The sequence below is a fragment of the Nannobrachium achirus genome, assembly GCF_963921795.1.
Source record: "Nannobrachium achirus genome assembly, chromosome: 19".
Taxonomy (NCBI): Eukaryota; Metazoa; Chordata; class Actinopteri; order Myctophiformes; family Myctophidae; genus Nannobrachium; species Nannobrachium achirus.
This window is the reverse complement of record NC_137826.1, coordinates 48,779,918-48,802,464: the sequence shown is the minus strand read 5'-3', so window position 1 is coordinate 48,802,464 and position 22,547 is coordinate 48,779,918. Positions and strand designations below refer to the sequence as shown.

At 43.7% G+C, this 22,547-nt stretch overlaps 1 protein-coding gene across 4 annotated transcripts in view; it reads left to right on the top strand.

Annotated features, from left to right (window-relative positions):
• The window catches only part of klf8 (Kruppel like factor 8), a 49,792-nt gene extending 31,563 nt beyond the window's left edge, over positions 1-18,229 (top strand). The window contains exons 3-8 of one of the 4 annotated variants that reach the window (XR_013963082.1): positions 2,946-3,209; positions 6,622-6,862; positions 7,161-7,272; positions 11,469-11,605; positions 13,480-15,391; positions 16,097-18,229. Coding sequence is in view for 3 of the 4 variants with exons in the window: in XM_080749726.1 (XP_080605852.1) it covers positions 2,946-3,209; positions 6,622-6,862; positions 7,161-7,272; positions 11,469-11,605; positions 13,480-13,661 (936 nt within the window). In the remaining variant the exon portion in view is untranslated. Of the gene's footprint in view, positions 1-2,945; positions 3,210-6,621; positions 6,863-7,160; positions 7,273-11,468; positions 11,606-13,479 lie in introns of all 4 variants that reach the window. The other 3 variants (XM_080749728.1, XM_080749727.1, XM_080749726.1) reach the window with 3 other exon arrangements.
• Positions 18,230-22,547: the final 4,318 nt, after the last annotated feature.

Genomic DNA, 22,547 nt, shown 5'->3' with positions numbered 1-22,547 from the left:
TGGGGACGGGCGGGGCAGTCCATCCTCTAGATCAGGGGTTCCCTAACTATTTTGTCTCAGGGCACCCCATGAATATGTTTTTAATCCGAGGCAACCCTACATTATAATTTTCACTCCCAGCACCTTATATATTTATAGCATATCGTCGTTGTCGGGTGGAAACGTAGTTTGTCCAAAACCGTTCGTTTTGTATTTATCATATATACAATGTACAAAACTAGTGAAAACAGCCGATCTACAAGCACACAACGCCTCGCGTTTCTGCCCGACAGTGACGATATTTTAGTGATTATGTTGGATTATGAGGAAAACGTTGAGATAATAGCCATTTTGGTGGCTGACTGAAAATGTGTTTGTACTTCAACTTTAAAATGATACTAAATATTTCTTCAAGTGTCCAAATAAATTCCAAATATTATCAAATGATCTCGCGGCACCCCTGGACTGTCGTCACGGCACCCCTGGACTGCCGTCGCGGCACCCCAGGGTGCCCCGTCACTCACTTTGAAAACCCCTGCTCTAGATATTATAACTCTATGGTAACATGTCCTTAGGTCGAACACCCTTTGGTCCGACCACCAAAACCTTAACCTTAGCCCTAGTAAAAATATGCCTAACCCTCAACCTAACCTAAGTAACCGTGACGCGGGTGATTAGCTAACCTGCCGACGCTGTTGAGTAGCTAATCTGGGGGTCACGGTCTGAAAAGGTTGAGAACCACTGGCTTATGTCACTGTGTCGCCACTCACTTCTCTAATCACTCTTAAACAAGATTCAAAACGTATTAGCTCTTTAAATAAAATCTGGTGTGTTTATAGTTTCTGTTTGTGCCCGGGTAACTCTCACCTTTGGACCACAAGGTCATGGGTTCGATCCCGGGGCGCCACCAACTCAGAGTATGAGTAGCATGGCTTGGGTGCAGCATGTCGTGCGGCAAGTACTGGGAGTTCATGGTAGTGTGGCGCTCCACCTCAGCAATCCATCTCCAAGGGCTCTAGTGCATTGTAACGGGGGCAGTGTTACCGGCTGATACCGGCAATAGGCCACTCACGATCTATTGGAATCAAATGGTTGATTGAAATCAATTAATTTATCTTCATGAGATGTACAGCGTCTTCTAGGGATGGCTTTCCCAAGAGCAAATGTGTGCCAAGAACAATCTTTGTTTCATATTAAGCCAATTACCAAAGATGGTCCTTTTGTTTAGAACTCAATACTTCCATACATTTCAAGTAAAGACTCACTATAACTTCCAACTATTCACACAAAACAATGCATCCCTACCTCTAACTACAGGAATCAAGGGTCTTAAGGTTGTATTCTAATCTCCAACAAAAGAAAAGCTGAAAATAATTCTCATTGTGATATTATGTGATATTATGTGATATTAATATGTCGCCATCACTCAGTGCTTTTGTATTTACAGGAAGTAAATAAGATTGGCCTTTTAGGGACTTTTGATATAAAAAAACACACATACATTTTGTTAGGTATTTCCATATTATTACCACATACTGTATATGTGAGAGAAAAGATATTTTTCATTTAACCAGGTCTTTTAAAGTCACATTTTAATGACTTCCTGTCTAACGTACTGCGTGATGACACGGCAAGTCCTATAATATGAATCTTGATTGCGACCGTCAGGTCGCTAGTTACTATGAAAACCTCCACCAGCTGTCCCTCCGTCAGTCCGTCTGTCCGTCACACTTGTGGCCCTACTCTTATCTCCGGCACCGTTGCCCCTATCCATGCCAAACTTTGCACACACACTCCTTGGCTGCCAAACCACAACCTCTGCCCCTGATTTCTCACATGCCCCTCTTATAGCGCCACCATCAGGTTGCTTTTTGCACACAACATACAGTACACGCGACCTGACGGTCGCTTATCTCCAGGGGAGTCTTACTGGTTTCATTTGCCTGTGTGATTCCCGTGTCTCTCCTGACGAGAATCTATTGATCCCATAGCCCGAGGGGACGGGGCGGTCTGGTTGCTACTGGTTGCATCCGTGATTGGTTGAACCACAGTTTTCATTTAGCAAATTAGCTGGCCAACTAGCAAAACAAATCACACCTAGTGTGAAGTGAGCGGTGCTATTTATGAGTTAATTAGATTAAATCCATGCATTGGACTAGGAGTCAGATATTGAAATAGAATGAATAACAAAAGGACTGCTAACGCTCCCTCCACCCTCCACTCCATGGTACCGCCAGTCCATAGTCTGCATACAGCACAAAGCTGATGGTCTCAGAACAAGTGAAACCAAGAGCTACTTGTCCAATGGACAAATACTTGTTATACTTGTTATATACAAATACCGGACAACAGGACAAGCCTTAAAGGAGTAGTTCACCCCCAAAATAACTTTTTTTTCCTATTGATTACTCACACCATGGCAACGTTCCTATGACAATAATTTGATTACAATACATTTACCACCATTGATTCCACATGAATTTGGGTCCGGAATCAATGGGGGTAAATGTACTATAATCACATTTCAGGGAGGGATGGATGGATGGATGGAGGGAGGGAGGGATGGATGGATGGATGGGTGGATGGAGGGAGGGATGGAGGGGGAATGTCAGAAAATGAAGCCAACTGATACCTCCCAGTTACCATGGCAACTCGATCTTTCCCGCCCACCTTCTCTCTCTCTCTCTCTCTCTCTCTCTCTCTCTCTCTCTCTCTCTCTCTCTCTCTCCTCACCCAGCAGTCATTGTCACAGATACCTGTGTGTGTGTGTGTGTGTGTGTGTGTGTGTGTGTGTGTGTGTGTGTGTGTGTGTGTGTGTGTGTGTGTGTGTGTGTGTGTGTGTGTGTGTGTGTGTGTTTATCACTCCATAATGTGTCCTCACCCCCCCCCCCCCCCACACACACACATATGCAATCTTCTAATAACATTTTCAATCAATCAATCAATCAATCAATGTCTCTCTCTAGCAGGTAGAATCTCTCCCGTCAGACGTCGCCATCAAGACGGAAGTGGACCCCGCCTCCTCCTCTCCCGGCCCCTCCCCCTCGCCCTGCCCGTCGCCCCGCCCCCCAGAGGACCAGACGGAGCCGGTGGACCTGTCACTCAACAAGCCTCGCTCCGCCTCCCTGCCCGTCTCCACGACGACCAACAACCCGGCGCCCGGGGGCGCCTCGGCCCCGCCTCCCAGCCTGTCGGCGGTCACCACCACGGTCCAAACCCTGGGCTCCATGGTAGCGTTAGAACCCTCAATTTATTTAGGCCAACGGTTTTCAACAGGGGGTCCGGGGACCCCTAGGGCAGGGGTCCCCAAACTTTTTTGTCTCAGGGCTCCCCATGAATATTGTTTTAATCCGAGGCATTATAATTTTCACTCCCAGCACCTTATATTTATAGCATGTCCAAAACCGTTTGTTTTGTATTTATCATCTATAAAATGTACTAAACTAGTAAAAACAGCCGATCTACAAGCACACAACGCCTCGTTGTGCGACAGTCTTGTATGATGAAGCAGGGCTTTGCTTTACCAAAAGACGTACACATTTGAAACTTGGAGATACAAGGTTTCTGCCCGACAGTGACGATATTTTAGTGATTATGTTGCGAGGAAAACGTTGAGATAATAGCCATTTTGGTTAGAACTGACTGAAAATAACTTTGTACTTCAAGTTACTAAATATTTTTTCAAGGGTCCAAATAAATTCCAAATATTATCAAGTTATCTCGCGGCACCCCTGGACTGCCGTCACGGCACCCCAGGGTGCCCCGTCACCCACTTTGAAAACCCCTGCCCTAGGGGGTCCTCAGAGTTAATACAGGGGGTCCTCCAAATCTTTTGAGTGATAGAAACTTTTTTTCCACCATTTATATATTAACCACTTAAACCCTAGCGTCCATATTCGGAGAACTTTAGCCAAAAATAGACGATCTACACACGCACCTGGCTTCCGGGGCTCTTCAAAATAAAACAACAAGCTATGACGGCAGGCGTTGTGTTAAATGACAGTAGCGGGCAGTCATTGGGACCCACGGGTGAAAGAGAACTCAATCTCCCATGATCCTTTGGTAGATGACGTCATCAGGAAGTGAATATCCTCCGTTGGCTTCAATGCAATGCTCGGGCAGTAAAATGGCTTTATCTCGGAATCTATATCCTGATCGCGTTGATCTTCGAGACATTTTTTCACCAGCCTCGCGGTAACACATTTTCTTTTCGGGGTGAAACAAAACATGTTCGATCGATATTTCCAGTAAAACTCCCTAATCGGGAGATAATCGACCGTCAGGTCGCATATACAAACTTTAGAAAGCAATGGTAGCCAATCAGGAGGGAATATGGGAAATGGGACAGATCCATCTTGATGACATGACTTTAGAGATACTGTGTACTGGCTTTGCGTGATTTTAGGGCTAGCATGTTTGTGGCTTCCATACTCCAATCAAAGCTCTCAATCAGTAGGGAAGGCTCCTTTAAATACGGCTTGCTTTCTCTATGAATGCTTGGTTTCCGAAGCTTGGGAATCATTCGCTGCTTGCTGCCTCCTCCACCCAGCCTCCACCTTTGCACGATCAGTGTGGCTAAGCTCAAATACTTGTGATGGTCTGATGAAGTTACATGTCAATGTTGTTAGATAGATAGATACCTTTATTATCCCAAGGGGGGAAATCAGTTGCCCAGAGGCAGCACAGCAGTATAAGGTTATTTACAAAGTTACAGAGAAGTATGAAAAAGATAAAAGAAAAAACAAGAACAGAGTACAGTAAGTACAGTAAGAGCAAGGTACATCAAGAAAGGGAACGAATAATATATATAAATATATATATACTGTACATAAAGTGTCCTAAAGCACAACTATCAATATAATACAGTGCCCAAATCAAAGTGACCATAACAGTCAATGCTAGTTAGTGCAACAAGTATCTCACCATCATGTCAAACACAAGCAGAAATATGGGATATATTCAAAAACTACTAACACAACCTAATAGTGCAGTGACCAAAGGTCAGAGCGATAAAAACATCTAGCAAAAGAAAAGCTCAATTCATAGGTGGCATTAAGTAGTCCTAAACTGGCCATATTGAGGACCAACAGAGGTGTTCAATTTGTTTGATTGGCATAGAACCAATGTTCTACGTTAATCAAAACACCTGTGTTGGTCCTCAAAATGGCTGGTGTAGGACTACAAATGCAACCCATGAATACTGTGATTTTGACTAAGTTACATGTCAATGTTAAGCTCAAATACTGTGATTCGACTACGTTACATGTCAATGTATTGCTTGTTCTGCTATTGCATCATATTGCATTATTTGTTTATGTATTCATATATGTCTCTCATGTCTCTACCAGGTGTTATCCCCGGGGTCCATCCTGTATTAATATATCTCATATTTATGTCATGTCTCTACCAGGTGTTATCCCCGGGGTCCATCCTGTATTAATATATCTCATATTTATGTCATGTCTCTACCAGGTGTTATCCCCGGGGTCCATCCTGTATTAATATATCTCATATATGTCATGTCTCTACCAGGTGTTATCCCCGGGGTCCATCCTGTATTAATATATCTCATATTTATGTCATGTCTCTACCAGGTGTTATCCCCGGGGTCCATCCTGTATTAATATATCTCATATTTATGTCATGTCTCTACCAGGTGTTATACCCGGGGTCCATCCTGTATTAATATATCTCATATTTATGTCATGTCTCTACCAGGTGTTATACCCGGGGTCCATCCTGTATTAATATATCTCATATTTATGTCATGTCTCTACCAGGTGTTATCCCCGGGGTCCATCCTGTATTAATATATCTCATATTTATGTCATGTCTCTACCAGGTGTTATCTCCGGGGTCCATCCTGTATTAATATATCTCATATTTATGTCATGTCTCTACCAGGTGTTATACCCGGGGTCCATCCTGTATTAATATATCTCATATTTATGTCATGTCTCTACCAGGTGTTATACCCGGGGTCCATCCTGTATTAATATATCTCATATTTATGTCATGTCTCTACCAGGTGTTATACCCGGGGTCCATCCTGTATTAATATATCTCATATTTATGTCATGTCTCTACCAGGTGTTATCCCCGGGGTCCATCCTGTATTAATATATCTCATATTTATGTCATGTCTCTACCAGGTGTTATACCCGGGGTCCATCCTGTATTAATATATCTCATATTTATGTCATGTCTCTACCAGGTGTTATCCCCGGGGTCCATCCTGTATTAATATATCTCATATATGTCATGTCTCTACCAGGTGTTATACCCGGGGTCCATCCTGTATTAATATATCTCATATTTATGTCATGTCTCTCCCAGGTGTTATCCCCGGGGTCCATCCTGTATTAATATATCTCATATATGTCATGTCTCTACCAGGTGTTATCCCCGGGGTCCATCCTGTATTAATATATCTCATATTTATGTCATGTCTCTCCCAGGTGTTATCCCCGGGGTCCATCCTGTATTAATATATCTCATATATGTCATGTCTCTACCAGGTGTTATCCCCGGGGTCCATCCTGTATTAATATATCTCATATTTATGTCATGTCTCTACCAGGTGTTATCCCCGGGGTCCATCCTGTATTAATATATCTCATATTTATGTCATCTCTCTCCCAGGTGTTATCCCCGGGGTCCATCCTGGCCACGCAGGGCGCGGGGGGTCAGCAGATCCTGCATGTGATCCACACCATCCCCTCAGTGAGCATGTCCGGGAAGGCGGGCCAGCTGCAGACCATCCCTGTGGTGGTCCAGTCGCTGCCCGTCGTCTACGCCACCATGCCCAGCGACGGCGGCGGCGTGGCCACGGCCGCCATCACCGTCCCGCTGATCGGAAGCGACGGGCGATCGGAGGGCACGGGTGAGACGTCTGTCTGTCTGTCTGTCTGTCTGTGTATGTAGGCTGGGACAAGCAGGGACGTGCAGAGAATGTTAGAGAGGCAGGGGCTGACATTTCTAAAAGGGCCTTTTGGTGAAAACATCGAAAATTGCAGACCTCCATGCTCGGAGCTTGGAGGTCTGCTATTTTCGATTTCAACATAAGATGCTACATTGAAGTTCAGAAATTGAAATATAGGATAAAAGCAAAGATTAACGGTTTGGATTCTCTCTCTCTCTCTCTCTCTCTCTCTCTCTCTCTCTCTCTCTCTCTCTCTCAGTGCGTATCACACCAGGTTCTACCTCTCCAGTGGAGTACCAGAGCGACCACGAATCAGAGAGCGGCACAGAGTCAGGCTCCGCCTCCTACGGCATGCAGGGCGTCGATATGGGGTGAGAACACGCGCACACACACACACACACACACACACACACACACTAGGGATGGTATTAAACACTAGTGTTTAATACCACTTAAACACTCTATAATTGGTAAAAGGTACTTTTTTTCACTCTCTATCAAATGTCTTTGCCAAAAAAATGCCGGTCTACAAGCTCGGTTGCGACGCGTTCTGAGCTTGTAAATGGGCTATTTTTTGGCAAATGTTCCGCCCCAGGATAATGGATTTTGATTATCGTGATAATATCATGATTTCTTTTGTCACAATAATCGTGATATGACATTTTCATATCGTCCCATCCCTAACCCAAACACACACACACACACACACACACACACACACACACACACTCCCCTCCCATAACTTGTGGGGACATGAGGAAACCTGCATCATCTGAGGGGCCCACCCTTTCCAGAGCTCGTACAGCTCCCAAACAAAATCAGGTGTCATCAGCAACAATCAGATATTACAAAAAAAAATTGATATGAGCTATAATCCAGTATTTTTTAAGGATTGTCAGATGATTATACTGCCTCATGTCCCACAAGTTATGGGAGGGGAGTGTTTTTTTCCAAGCCACGCACACTCACACATATTGGGAGTTTGAACATCAATTGTGAAACCCGACCTAAAAATCACACCATAGCACAGTGGGAGCATAATAACTTGATTTCAAGGAAAAAACTTGTGGGTTCCAGCGTTTGGGCCTCACAAGTAGAAAAGGGCCCCACAAGTAGCGTAGAATTCCTCACTTTGGAACCCACAATTGATGGGAGAGCAGAACACACACACACACACACACACACACACACACACACACACACACACACACACACACACACACACACACACACTCACTCACTCTCTCTCTCTCTCTCTCTCTCTCTCTCTCTCTCTCTCTCTCTCTCTCTCTCTCTCTCTCTCTCTCTCTCTCTCTCTCTCTCTCTCTCTCTCTCTCTCTCTCGCACGCACGCACGCACGCACGCACGCAGTTAATGACTGCCAGGCTTATACAACGTGTGTGTGTGTGATTTTGCATGCATGCTTGTGCATTTGCTTGCATGAAATGTAATGTGTGTGTGTGTGTGTGTGTGTGCGCGCGCGCGTGCGTGTGTGTGTGTGCGCTTGACGTTAGTGGGTGTGGTCCTACTGAACCTCAGGGTGGAGGCCTCACGCTCCACTTAACACAGTTAACTGTGTGTGAGTGTGTGTGTGTGTGTGTGTGTGTGTGTGTGTGTGTGTGTGTGTGTGTGTGTGTGTGTGTGTGTGTGTGTGTGTGTGTGTGTGTAACTGGGCGTTGGGTGTAAACATTCTTATGTAATACATTCAGACATCATACTGAGAGAGAGAGAGACAGAGAGACAGGGAGGGGGAGAGAGAGAAAAAGGGAGCGACAGATAGACAGAGACAGTGAGGGAGAGAGAGACCGATAGGGAGGGAGAGGGAGACAGATAGAGAGAGAGAGCAACAGAGAGAGAGAGTCAGAACGAGACAGAGAGAGATCAGGGGTGTAGTTGTCCTGATTTAAAATTAATCAAACACGGAAATGATAGTTCCTATGATTGGCCGCTAGTTGCGCTGTTCTGGCACCAGAAGCAACATGTTCTCCATAGGATTCCATTCTATTCCCCCGAACTTTTAAATTAGATTTTCTTACCTTAATAAACATTGTCATAAATACTGTATGGTTCCTGTCGCTAGTTTAAAGCCTTGTTTCAATCACCATGATATGTGTTTTGTGAAAATATGGTCCAATTTGTTATAATTAATGTTATAGTAGGGTATGCTGTAGGAGGGGCTTGTGATCATAGGCTTGTGATGTTATTTCTTTGCGTGCTTTATTTTTTGGCAAGCTGGACTAGTGGTCAAGGCGCATACCACATACTAGGCTATGATGCCTGCTGGCGTCGCCGGTTCGATTCCCGATCCGGACAACCTTTGCCACATGTCATTCCCCATCTCTCTCCCCATTTCCTGTCAGTCTACTGTCCTATCAAATAAAGGCATAAAAAGCCCAAAAAAGAAATGTATAGTTTTCTTAGTTTAAGAAAAACATTTGAAAACGTCTTTGAAGTAATCGGGAGAAAGACGAAATAACGGCCCCAAAAATATTGAAAGAAGACATAACGCTTCCAGACTTGTTATTGCTCCTGCGCCAAGGGAGCGGGTGCGTCACATCCGCTGTATCCCATACTCATCATAAGACTTCCGTTGCCCCAGACTGTATGACGGGAGCATTTGCAAATCGTGGGAGTCGGAGACTACTCTCTCTCTCACACAACTTTTCCAGCGACATTACCAAGAGAGCAAAGGAGATGGAGAAAGACAAGAGATTGATGCACAGACAGACAGCAGACAGACAGACAGACAGTAATAATAATAATATTGATAATAATACAAAACTGTATTTTTATAGCACCTTTCATGACATGAAATGCAGCTCAACATGCTTTACAGAGCAAGAATGGAACACAAGGGCTTAACAGAACAAGTACAAGTACACAGCTATAAGCAAGAGTCAAGAAATAGGTCTTGAGCTGTGCTTTAAAGCTACCCACAGCGTCTATGGAAGAACCTAGAGTCAGTCTCTGGTGTCTCCTGCTGGTTGAATCATGTCACTTCACATAATAAGTATGAACTCTTCTTACAATATCCACGGCTATAAAACAAGGCTACCATACTGTGTGGTTGCAACAACGAGGTTGATTCACTGACTGTAACTGTCACATTATTTGATTGTTTGATATTTATTTTGTGTGTGCGTGTGTGCTGTACACATTATATACACTAGCCCTTACCCGTTCAAAGATATGAGTTCCAAAATGATGTGCAGTGTGTGGGTTATGGGATGTGCACTGTGCACACAGTATATGAGGGATGGAAAGTAACTTTAACTGGTGCTTGCATGATGTAGGAGCATCAATGTAAGAAACCCGTTTCGTTTAATGGCTACAGAGATACTGCCCCCCCCCCCCCCCCAGCCCGCCCGCCCACCCGCCTGCACACACACCCGCTTGCCTGCACACAGACACACACACACACACACACACACACACACACACACACACACACACACACACACACACACACACACACACACACACACACACACAGAGCTGGTTAAACATTTTGCCTCATGCTAGATGCAGAATAGATGTGCCTCATGCTAGATGCAGAATAGATAGTAGATACACCATAAAAATGCTAATATACAGCATATGATTTGTGAAAGTGACAAACGGGCTTCACAGTTATGTCAGGTGTGTTCATATGCTAATGGTGATGCGATTTCAGATCAATTGCTCCAGCCACTGAGGAGAAACGCTGTTTCAGACAGACACTCACTCACTCAGACATTCGCAAAATTATAGTATAGATAGATATTAAAGGGGAAGTTCACTTCCAAAATGACTTTTTTTCTATTGATTACTCACACCATGGAGACTTGAGTTCAATAATATTTTTAGTTTTTTGTCACTTTCCTAAGACAAAAAATCATATATAACAACAAATGTACCCCCATTGATTACCGATGGGGACCCAAATGCATTTGGGTCCCCATCCGGAATCAATGGGGGTAAATTTACTTTAATCAATTTTTTTGTCTTGCGAGGAATGCGAGGAATACAAAATATATTATTGAACTCAAGTCTCCATGGTGTGAGTAATCAATAAACATTTTCATTTTGAGGGTGAACTACTCCTTTAAATGTTGTCCATATTTTGCAGACCTAGTAACTAGGGCTGTCACGATTATGACATTTTACATGATGATTAATTGTCACTCAAATAATTGTGATTAACGATTTAAGTGTGTTTTCGTCGTTGACAATTACATTTCTGTTTGGCTTTTAGGCTTTTAAGTTGCACATGGTAGATATGATACATAACCCAAGCTCACAACGCCTCTTTGGCAAAGAGGTTTGGTGTAGAGCTTAAAAAGAGCATACTAAGTACAGAGTGAAAGGTCAAGTTTATTAAATATAAGAATCCAAAACACACTGATGATTGTGCTGTCAAACAATTAAACTATGGAATCTCTGAAAAGGTTGTGGAGGTCTCTGCTTCATCTCTCTCTCTCAACTAAGGGGTCCTTGTACAGTATGCTCTTCATGTGGATGTGAATAAATGGTTAAAATGATTAAAATGTGTGTGTGTGCGTGTGCGTGTGTGCGCGTGCGTGTGCAGGGGTGTAGACATGGAGCCGGTGGATCCGGACAGTCCGGACATCAAGAGGAGGAGGATCCACATGTGTGACTATGAAGGATGCCACAAGGTTTACACCAAGAGCTCCCACCTCAAAGCCCACCGACGCATACACACAGGTACCTGCACACACATACACACACACACACACACACAGGTACCTGCATGCACATACACACAGGTACCTGCATACCAGAGCATACGAGCGGAGTGGAGACGTTTTTTAGTTGAGCGTGAGCGAGCGACTTTTATAATGGGTCTAAGCGCCGACTATCCTCCGCTCCGAGCCGATCCTGTTGGGGCCGTGCGCCACATGTTTCCAACAAAACAGTGGCGAGTGGAAAGCTCTCCAAGTCTCCTTCAAAGCTGAGGCTCACGTTAGCGCAGCCATTTGTGTTGGGAACACACTGGCAAAGAAGAAAGTGTTTCGGACATGGTAGCAAATTACTTTTTTGACTGATTGACGGCCCTGAGCGGAGCGTGGAGCGAGCGCGGAGCGAGAGATGCGAAAATCAAGTTGAGCGAGGGAGCGGCGGGGAGGGGAGCGGAGCGGCCCGGTGGCCGACCAGAGCGACTAGCGAGTGGGACAAGAGCCCTCTGGAGCGCGGAGCGGCTTTTGTCATCGCTCCACTCCGCTCGTGTGCTCTGCTGCATACACACACACACACACACACACACACACACACACACACACACACACACACACACACACACATGTACCTGTCTGCCTGCCTGGCTAAATGTAGACGACGGGGTTAAACAACTAAAAATGGGATTGACATTCAAAATAGTCAAGGCAAATCGGCCCTCAACACCCACAGTACCTGCTTATCTGATAAATCACCTTCAAAAGGTTAGCGACACCCACAGCTACAATACCAGAGGGAGCGCACACAGCGACCTGATAATACAAACATTTAGCACAAATATGGGTAAATTCTCCTTCTACAACACTGCCACACAAGTGTGGAATTCCTTGACTGTTTCCCTTAAGACATGTAGCTCGCTGGGCCCCTTCAAGGTGGCCCTGAAAATCCACCTTTCAGGAGGCCAGAGGCAAAGGTAGTCACCACTCCTCCCAGTTAACACCCACCCCCTTTTCATTGTATTTATAATTTTATTTGATAATTGCATTAAATGCAGTTTTTACTCCGTCCATAAATGTATTTTATAATTACATCAAATGGTGTTGTTGTTCTACTTTGCGATGAATTGATTAGTTCTTCCATGTTCCTTTTTGGACTGGATGTGTAACCGGACTGTCAAAAGGCCCAACTGAAAAACACTAAATGACATCATAAACTCATCCCCTCCCCTTTTACCATTCACCCAACACTGTGGGTGTGGCTAACTTCAGCTGGGTCACCACCCACCATGACAACCAGGCATACTTAATGAACTGGTGGGTGTGGCCACATAAAAACATAATTTTAACTCTTTCTGTACACTTTTTTGGGAAAAGAAATCTTCCTCCTAGTATAATCACAATACCTGATAATCATGTTTTAGAGGGGAAAAAATCATGCCACCCCATCTTTAATTGACTCTAAAAAGTCACTGAAGCAATAAGCCACAAGAGGCGAGTTGTTACCTGGTATTTTACACCGGCTGAGAGGCGTAGGGAGAGACGAGGCGCAGCCGAGTGTCTCCAACCTAATAATTCACTATAAGGTCTGCTCTGCAAGAAAGTAGTCCCCAGCTACCAGAAAGTAGTTCCCGGCCAGGCTGCAGAAACAACACAGGTGCAGATAATTGGTGCACTGTGGAACACTGTGGAAAGAAATAACGCACCTGGGTTTGATATAAACTGATTCAAGTCTCATATACCACAGCAACCAGCCAATCAGAATCAAGGAATGGAACCAGCCGTTTTAGGATCACAAATAAAGAATACCTACACTGTAAATTGTGTATGCATGCATGCATGGCGCGTGTGTGTCTATTCTAAACTGCGTGCTGTGTGTGTGTTTTGTTTTGTTTTGTGTGTTTCCAGGAGAGAAACCGTACCAGTGCACGTGGGAGGGCTGCACGTGGCGCTTCGCCCGCTCTGACGAGCTGACACGCCACTTCCGCAAGCACACGGGCATCAAGCCGTTCCGCTGCATCCACTGTGACCGCTCCTTCTCCCGCTCCGACCACCTGGCCCTGCACTGCCGGAGGCACGTCATGATGTAGAAACTCTGCTGTTTCTATCAAACTTTTACAAAATGTCCCAAGGTCTCCACCTTATTAACTCTGACGCCGTAACCCAAGCGGAAACCAAATGGACCCATCGTCAGGGTTCGGTTTTGGACCTCCGTGAAGTTTGGCACCCCATATGATGAAAACATATCGTCGTTGTCGGGCAGAAACCTCGTATCTCCAAGTTTCGAATTTGTATGTTTTTTCGCGTAAGCAAAGCCCTGCTTTATCACACAAGGCCGTCGCACAAAAGTGCGAGCACGGCTGTTCTCACTAGTTTAAATCATTTTAAAAATGATAAATACAAAAGAAAAGGTTTTGGACATGCAAGGTTTCCACCCGACAACGACAATATATAAAAATGGTGTCATTCTTTAGTGCTGGATTTGTGCTGAATTGTGCCATAAATGTAATTTGTGCCGGTATCATTTTTGAGATATTTAAAGTTATAGTTTTGCTGAGCCTTGCACCCCCAATTTTTTGGCTCAAAATCAGAAAAAAGGGTCTCATCCTTTAGTGCTGGATGTGCTCTAATTTGTGCCATTGAAATCATCAATTGTGTTTTTATATATCCACAACTTTCCAACATCCCATCATGCATTGTGCAGAAGTTGTAGGGAGCTTCCGGCGCCGCAGCCGAGTGTGATCTACAAGCTCACAACGGTTGCATCTGCGACGTGACGTGAGTTTGTATGTCTGCTGTTAACCGGAAGTGTCCTACAGATAATGCTCCAGTACATTTTTGCAGAAACAGGTGGATATAAATATTGATATGGTTATGAATTAGCAGATTTAGCAGTAATACAGTGGTGTGGCCTAAAGAGGGCGGTGTAGAGCAGCAGTACTTAATAGTAGAACATAGCAGCAGAACAGTGGTGGTGTGTAGAATATCTAAAAAATGATACCAGCACAAATTATAAGATTCACGGCACAATTCAGCTCAAATTCAGCACTAAAAGAATGACGCCATTTTTATTCATGTTTTCAACATATGGGGTGCCGACTTTGCGGAGGTTTCATTTGGTTCCGTTTGGGTTGTACACTGTCAGAGTCACAGACTCGTACGGGTCTATTTTAGACCCTTCTAAAGGAGCCCACAGAGTCCCCCGGAATCCACGTTGAGAACCACTGATGTATGACTCTCTCTGTGTGACCTTGTGACCTCTCTGTGACCTTTCCTCCGACACGTGACCGCTTCATGATGTGAACTCTGACCTTCCTCGTTGACCCTGTGAACACCCCCCCCCCCCCTCCCCCCCAGCAGAAAGAGAACGTTGCATATCTCATGTTTCAACAAAAAAAAAATAATAATAATTAAGACCGAAAATGTTTTAAAAGAAAAGTCCCTCCGAAAACATATATTTGAAAATATATATATTACGGAACCACCACCCCACCCGCCCCCCCCCAGAAATATATTTTCACAATGTATTGTAGATTGATTATATTTTGGCCCTGGTATCGAAATATATTTTCTTCTTGATATATATTTAAATATATCTCTTTTCTTTTCTCCTCAACACCCTTCGGGCCGGAATATGGTTGACGGCATTTTGAGACATGTTAGATATGAACACCGCCCGCCCCGCCCTTCCTGAAGCCACACCCCCTTTTCCCGTGGCCCCGCCCCTACCCCTCGGCCAATAGGAGGCCACGCCTCCTCTCACAGCTCCTCCCACCTGAGAGGCGGAGAGGGGAGGGGCGTCAACCGACCTTTGACTGAGGTGTGCGTGCGTTTGTGTGTGTGTGCGTGTGTGTTTGTCCACTACAGTTACTTTGGAAGATGGGTCATGTGATGATGATGATGATGATGAAGAGTTGTCTGATGTTCAGACATGGTTGGTTCTGTCTCATCGCGCTTACGAAATTCGACTCGACGATTGATCGTGGCTCGGAACAATCTCGATCAAAATGATTCCATCGCGTTTCTGTCGCTTGAAACGTTATCATGAATTATTAAAACAATATATATACATTTCTGTTTTTTAGGCTTCGTAAAACAAAAGGTGCGCCGGGGCTGATATGGCAAATGACATAATTTAATAACTTCATACAAACCTCCCCCCCCCCCAAAAAAAAAACATGAATAGTGAAAATAGCCGATAGCGTTTTGAGCTTGGAGATCTGCTATTTCCACTATTTGTTTCTAAAGATGTTTGGAAATAATATGAAAATCTTTCAACGTGGAAAACGATTGTGACGATCGAGCAAAAGATAACGGGCCTCTATATGCGCAGACGCCATGTTGGAAACAAATGGACCCTTACAGGTCCATTTGGTTCCATTTGTACACTCTCAGAGTTATTGGAACCTTCTCAAGGGACCCTCACTTTGCCAGATTGTTTACACTAGTGAGCTAACAGGGCACACAACATCAGTCTTTTGACAGGAATGGAAACGCAACCTTAAATTGGGCCTCTTCTTCGCAGGTGTTACCTATGATGCTAATTCTTTCCAACATGGCTGCTGCTATTGCAGGACAGGAGAGGCCTGTTTGGGAGGAGGAATCGTGAATCCCAAAAGTAACGGATTATACTTTGTTCTCTTTGAGAAATCCAGTTGTGTGATGATGATGATGTTGATGATGATTACCATTTGATTTGTTGAAGAAATTACTTGTGTGTGTGTGTGTGTGTGTGTGTGTGTGTGTGTGTGTGTGTGTGTGTGTGTGTGCGTGTGGGCGTGTGTGCGTGCGCGCGTGCATGTATATGTGTAAAGGCAGCTGAAATGGCATGAAATCATAAAAGAAATCCACACATCATTTCCTTAAATTAATTAGCATCATTATCTCACACACACACACGCGCACACACACACACACACACACACACACACACACAGACACACACACACTAGGGCATTAACGAAAAAGTCGACAAGTTGACTCAGTCGAATTCATCATTACACAAGTCGACTCACCACAGAGAAAGTCGAAGTAAAAAAAAAAAAAGAAACTTTCTACTGTGAAAATAGCAGATCTACATGCTCACAACGCCTCGCGATAAAATGCGATAAAGATAAAGTCGACTTCAACTCAACTTTTTACTGAGTCGAGTCGACTTGCAAAAATCACAAGTCGTTAATGCCCTAACGCACGCACGCACGCACGCACACACACACACACACACACACACACACACGGAGCTACCAGACTGTGAACATTAATAGAATTTTATGTTTTTTCTGTTTTGTTTGTTTCCATCCAACCTTCCCTCCTTCTTAGTCACTCAGCAGTATTTGTTTTATTCTTGTTTGTTTTTCTTTTGCATTGGTTGTTTTATGAACATTATATAAAAAAATGAAGGCCTTCGCATCGTTGTTGATTTGTTTGTTCTTTTGCTTCATTCACTTCCAGTGGTGGAAAAAGTACTCGCATATTTTACTTGTGTGAAAGTATCAATACTGCAATATAGAAGTACAAGTAAAAGTCAGGAATTCGAAATGTACTTGAGTAAAAGTATGAAAGTGTTGGTATCAAAATGTACTTAATGTACTAAAAGTAAAAGTTCAAAATGTTTGAAAATAGCGATGCGACACGTTGTGAGCTTATAGATTGGCTATTTCCAAATAGCCAATGTATAATATAGGGCTAAAGTTGTGTTTTGTAATATTATATTTTTTTGCTGAAAAGTAACTAGTAATTAAAGTTTTCAAATAAATGTAGTGGAGTAAAAGCACCAGATTTGCCTTCGAGATGTTGTGGAGTAGAATTAAAAGTATCGGAAATCGGAAATACGCAAATACGCAAATAAAGTACAAATACCTCAAATTGCAGTACAGTAAATCTACATGGTTACTTTCCACCACTGTTCACTTCCTGTCGTCATGGTTGCATGTCGACACACATGCTCATTTCAACTCTGTTTTGTTTTTTCTTTTCTTTTCTTTTACGACTGAACATTTTGGCTAAAATGAACAAAACATTTCGATAAACAAACAAAAGGAGTCGTGAACAAAATGCAGGGAATAGAGGAGCTTACAAGAGTGTTTGTTTTGGTATTTTGGTGCGTGTGTGTGCGTGTGTGTGTGTGTGTGTGTATTCTAAGGTAGATATGTAATCATAACTTGTAAAGTTTTTTGGTGTTAGTTCCGGGTTGATTTTTACCTCCTGCCCGTTGAGCCTTAAGCTTCATTTATACTTTGTCGTTTGGCGGTATTGCTCGTCGAACATGAACGATATCTAAGCCAACAAGAAATCGCACTGCGCCTCATTGTGAGTTTGCATATCAGTTATGTTGTGGGGCGAGCGATTTGCCACCGTACGACAGAGTGTGAATTAAGCGTTAATGAATCTGAATCGTACCTGAAGTCAGCGGGCACAGAGTTTGGCTAGCTGGTGTTTGCGTCTGCGTTACGTCTGTTCCCGGTGTGTAATCTGGGTGGCGCTCTACAGCCCTGGTTGCTTCTATTCTGTCTGTTTTTACAAAGCGGGACCTTTAGCATGTTAATCTGGCGTCTAGTCTAGCATCTTTAACACGGACAGCGATAAAGATTTAGCATGTCATAGCCTAGCATCCATCTGAACGGCGCCTAATGCTTTGGCATGTTATAGCCTAGCATCTAGCCTACCAACATGAACCCAGAAAGTGCTAAAGCTTTAGCATGTTATAGCCTAGCACCATGAACCAACCCAAATGGTGCTAACGCTTTAGCATGGCATCGCCATGAACCCTAATGGTGCTAACGCTTTAGCATGTCATAGCCTAGCATCATGAACCCAGACAGTCCTAAACTTTAGCATGTTATAGGCTAGCATCATCACCCGAGACTGGGCTAATGCTTTAGCATGTTGTAGCCTAGCATCTAACCTGGACAGCGCTAATGCTTTAGCATGTTATAGCCTAGCATCTAACCTGGACAGCGCTAATGCTCTAGCATGTTATAGCCTAGCGTCATGAACCTGGAGGGTGCTAAAGCTTTAGCATTTTACAGCATTTTAGAATTCAACTACACTTGAACAACGGAAGCGCCACTTTACCTCGTTAGTAGCCATGGCAACCCGCTGACCTAACAAGCTGCATCCTCATCCGACATACCGCTAAGCCACACCCTTCAAGGGTGAAACACCTGGATTGTAGCGAGTCCGTAACTCTGTGCTCAGCGCTTCTAAACGGTTCTGGAGGCACTTGAGGAGAATGGTTGTCAGGGTTCCAACGCCCCACAGGGGGCGCTCTCTCTCCTTGCTAGCATTTCTGTCGGGGTCAGAGTGTCGGCTCCCCGTGATTGGCTCCTGAGCCGCTCGATCAGATTGGACTCGGACTGATCCCTGGGCCCTGACCTTTTGACCCCACAGTGATTATGCAACATAAAACACAGACCTCACAGGCACTTCCTGTGACAACAGGAAGTAGTGTCCTGTAGACAGGAAGTGGTGGCAGGTTGCCTTCAAGCTTGGCTCGTTGTCATTTCAGATGTTTTCTAGAGGTCAGAGGTTATCCATGATGAAAAAAAGCTAGCATTAGCATTCAAAGTAGACAGCATGCCACAAACAAGGACACTCACACTGCTAAAATAAATACAAAATATATAATGTCAGTTAAAGGTTGGGTAAGTGATGTATAATGTATTTTTTGTGTGGGGGAGTGGTTAAAACAACATTCTTTTTTTTGTTTTTTTTGTTAAAGGGATATTTCACTTGGGCCTGGAGCCTGGTCCTGGAGGGCCTGGTAACATTTACATCAAATATCTAAATATTGAATCAAGCAAATTAAAAACTGTTCATGGTGTTCATAAAAGCCTGATTAGACAATAAAATGACCAAAAGTATTTTTTTTGAGTGAAAGATCCCTTTAAAAGGTTAAAGATCTATTTTGTGATATAGAGAGTTATATAGGGTTAGTTTAGTTACAGGAGTCTCCATGTCTCTCCAGCTCTTTAATACACACAATACATTTTCAGGTAGGTGACAACATTTCCACCAATCAGGTGAGAGAACCCATTTATCAGCTTCATTTTTCTAGTGTTCCAGTTCCAATTTTGACTAATCTAATCATTTCTTTGAGTCATCACTTCCAATGTGACTTGTTTAAAGAGGTGGTGCCATGATCCCCCCCCCCCCCCCCCTCTAAAACATGATTATCAGGTATTATGATTATACTAGGAGGAAGATTTTTTCCAAAAAAGTATACAGAAAGAGTTAAAATTGGGTTTTTATGTGGCCACACCCCCAGTGCATTAAGTATGCATGGATGTCATGGTGGGTGGTGACCAGCTGAAGTTAGCCACACCCCACAGTGTTAGGAGAATGGTAATTAGGGGAGGAGTTGATTCTGTGATGTCATCGTATCTGTGTTTTTTAACTGACACTTTTGACCACAGGTGGCAGCCTCCAAGAGAAAACAAACAAATACCAAGAGATTACAAAATTGTTCATAAAAACCACACCAGGGGGTCTAATGAAGTACTTTCAACCTCCTAGACACTTGAAAAACAGAAAAAGTATAAAACTATGGCACCACCTCTTTAATCAGTATCCTAACTGAGTTCTCCATCCTGATTGGATAAAATTGGTATCCTGCCCTGAAAATGCCCTTTTGGTTTAATAACGAGCCAGAGAGACATAGGGAGACTCCTGTTACTGAACCAACACTCCATAGCAATGAGTACTATCACAATATTGAGCTATTTAACACATATTTTAACCAAATAAAATCACTTACCCTACCTATAATTTGATCTCAGCGCTGAGTCTTAGAGTCTAATGTTTCTTAAAGCAGATGTTACAAAGTGGCGTGAAGACAGTGGCGTGTGTTGGAATTGTATTCCCAAAAATGAGAGGGAATTAAAGCTGATATAAGTAGTGTTCTGCTGACATACGCTGAAAAAAGGCGATTGCTTATTTACATTTTCTTTTTTAAGTTTATTTTATTATATTCAGACGGCTAACAATGCTCCCTAAAGAAATCTAGTGGTTTGACACTTCTAGGGCCCGCAGTTTGTGTGTATTAATACGGATCTCCATGTACGGAGATCCGTGCAATTCTTTTTGGCTAATACACACAAGGCGTAGCATAGGAGCAGTTTGCACCGCTCAAAAATAAGCAGGTGCATCCCCCCATTCAGACATGCTGCCATTCAGAAAATCACGCTCTTTCGAACGACCATCATTTCGACCGGAGGGTTAGCGACTCACTCCACGGAGGTTAAGGTTAGGGTGAGGGTTAGAGTCGGGTGTCGAAAAGATGACATGTAGTAACAGCGACACGCTCCCGCTTAGGCTAGCCTGGCGTTGCTCATACTAATTCCTCACTGCGTATCGGATATTAGTCTGGACTGGGACTCAGGGGCAGAATTTTCATTTCCAAGGGGTGGGTTAAAGAAATGTCTCTGGACACGATTGGTTGGACCAGACCAATGCTGGGCCCTGATTGGCTCCCCCAAATTTTTGGGGAGAGGAAATGGATTCACAATTGAGCGGCGCCAGACCCATATTCGCCAAGGGCAATTTTTTTTGCCCAGGCGGTTTGGTCTGGTTCCAGGCTAGGTTTAGGCCACGCCAAGACCGGATCTCACGGCCAGTTTAAAACAAATACCAGGCTTTCTTTCCTCCGAGGTGAAAAGTCTGGTGACGCGAGGTTACAAACATCTGCTTACGTCAGCAGAACAACACGTACATCTGCTTTAAATGGCGCGGGGAAGAAACGAGGGAAAGGATTCTCCCTGCTTTTTGTCAGAATAATAATCAATAGTTAATGAATATTCCGTGTGAGATGTTGAGCTCAGATCAATGCAACAATGTTACAAAGCACATGTTTCTAAGGAGAGTTTATGCATTCGATTGCAACTTTAATTCTTTTTGTAAACTGTTGATAAGACATTGAAAAGGACAATGAGATAAATGATTTAAAAATGAATCGTTGTACATAAAACTGTATATATATAAATATATAAAACATAAACGTTGACGGGTTGAAGTTCTATTTTTAACACTGACAAGATAATGTGAAGATAAAAAAAAATAACGTTTCTTTCTTCTCTGTTGTTTTTTGCTGAAATGTGTTAATCTGTTGTTTTCAATCGAATCTGTTTGTTTTCTGATTTCTGTTAAAAGAAGCGAGAGAAAACGAAAAGATGCGTTTTGGTCCCGACTTGTGTTGCATGGAGACAAATGTTGTTGTTATTTTTCCGTTGACGTTGTCGGCATGACGGTATGGTGTGTTGCCATGGCGATGTGTTTGTTTGGAGACGATGTAACACACGAGTTTAACGCGGCTGCGTCCCAATACTCCCGCTTCAGGACCGTACCTATGTTCCCCAGGTTCTATGTTCCCCACTTACTCCCACAAAAAAGGTTCTATGTTATCCCCGCTCAACTTAAAAAAGGTTCTATGTTCCCCAGGTTCTATGTTCCCCACTTACTCCCACAAAAAAGGTTCTATGTTCCCCGCTCAACTTAAAAAAGGTTCTATGTTCCCCAGGTTCTATGTTCCCCACTTACTCCCACAAAAAAGGTTCTATGTTCCCCGCTCATCCAAAAATGCAGGAAACATCTCAAAACGCAGGAAACAACTCAAAACACACAATAATGGGGAGAAATTACGAATTCTAGTGGGACAGGAGGGCACTAGGGACATCTGGACACCATACTTTTGTTATGACTGGGCATCTGGACGAGTGGGCACATGGACATCTGGGCAATAGGGACATGTGGGCATTTGGACGAGTGGGCACTTAGGGGTGGAGACATCTGGGCAACTGGACACCTAAATTAGGATTGCCCACATGTTCTTAGTGCCCAGATGTCCCACCATTTCCTGCATTTGAGTTGGGAACATACAGTAGATCCTCTTTTTGGTTGAGCGAGGAACATGGAACCATTTTGTGGGGAGGGTGGGTGGGGAACATAGAACCTGGTGAACATAGAACCTTTTTTGGGGGGAA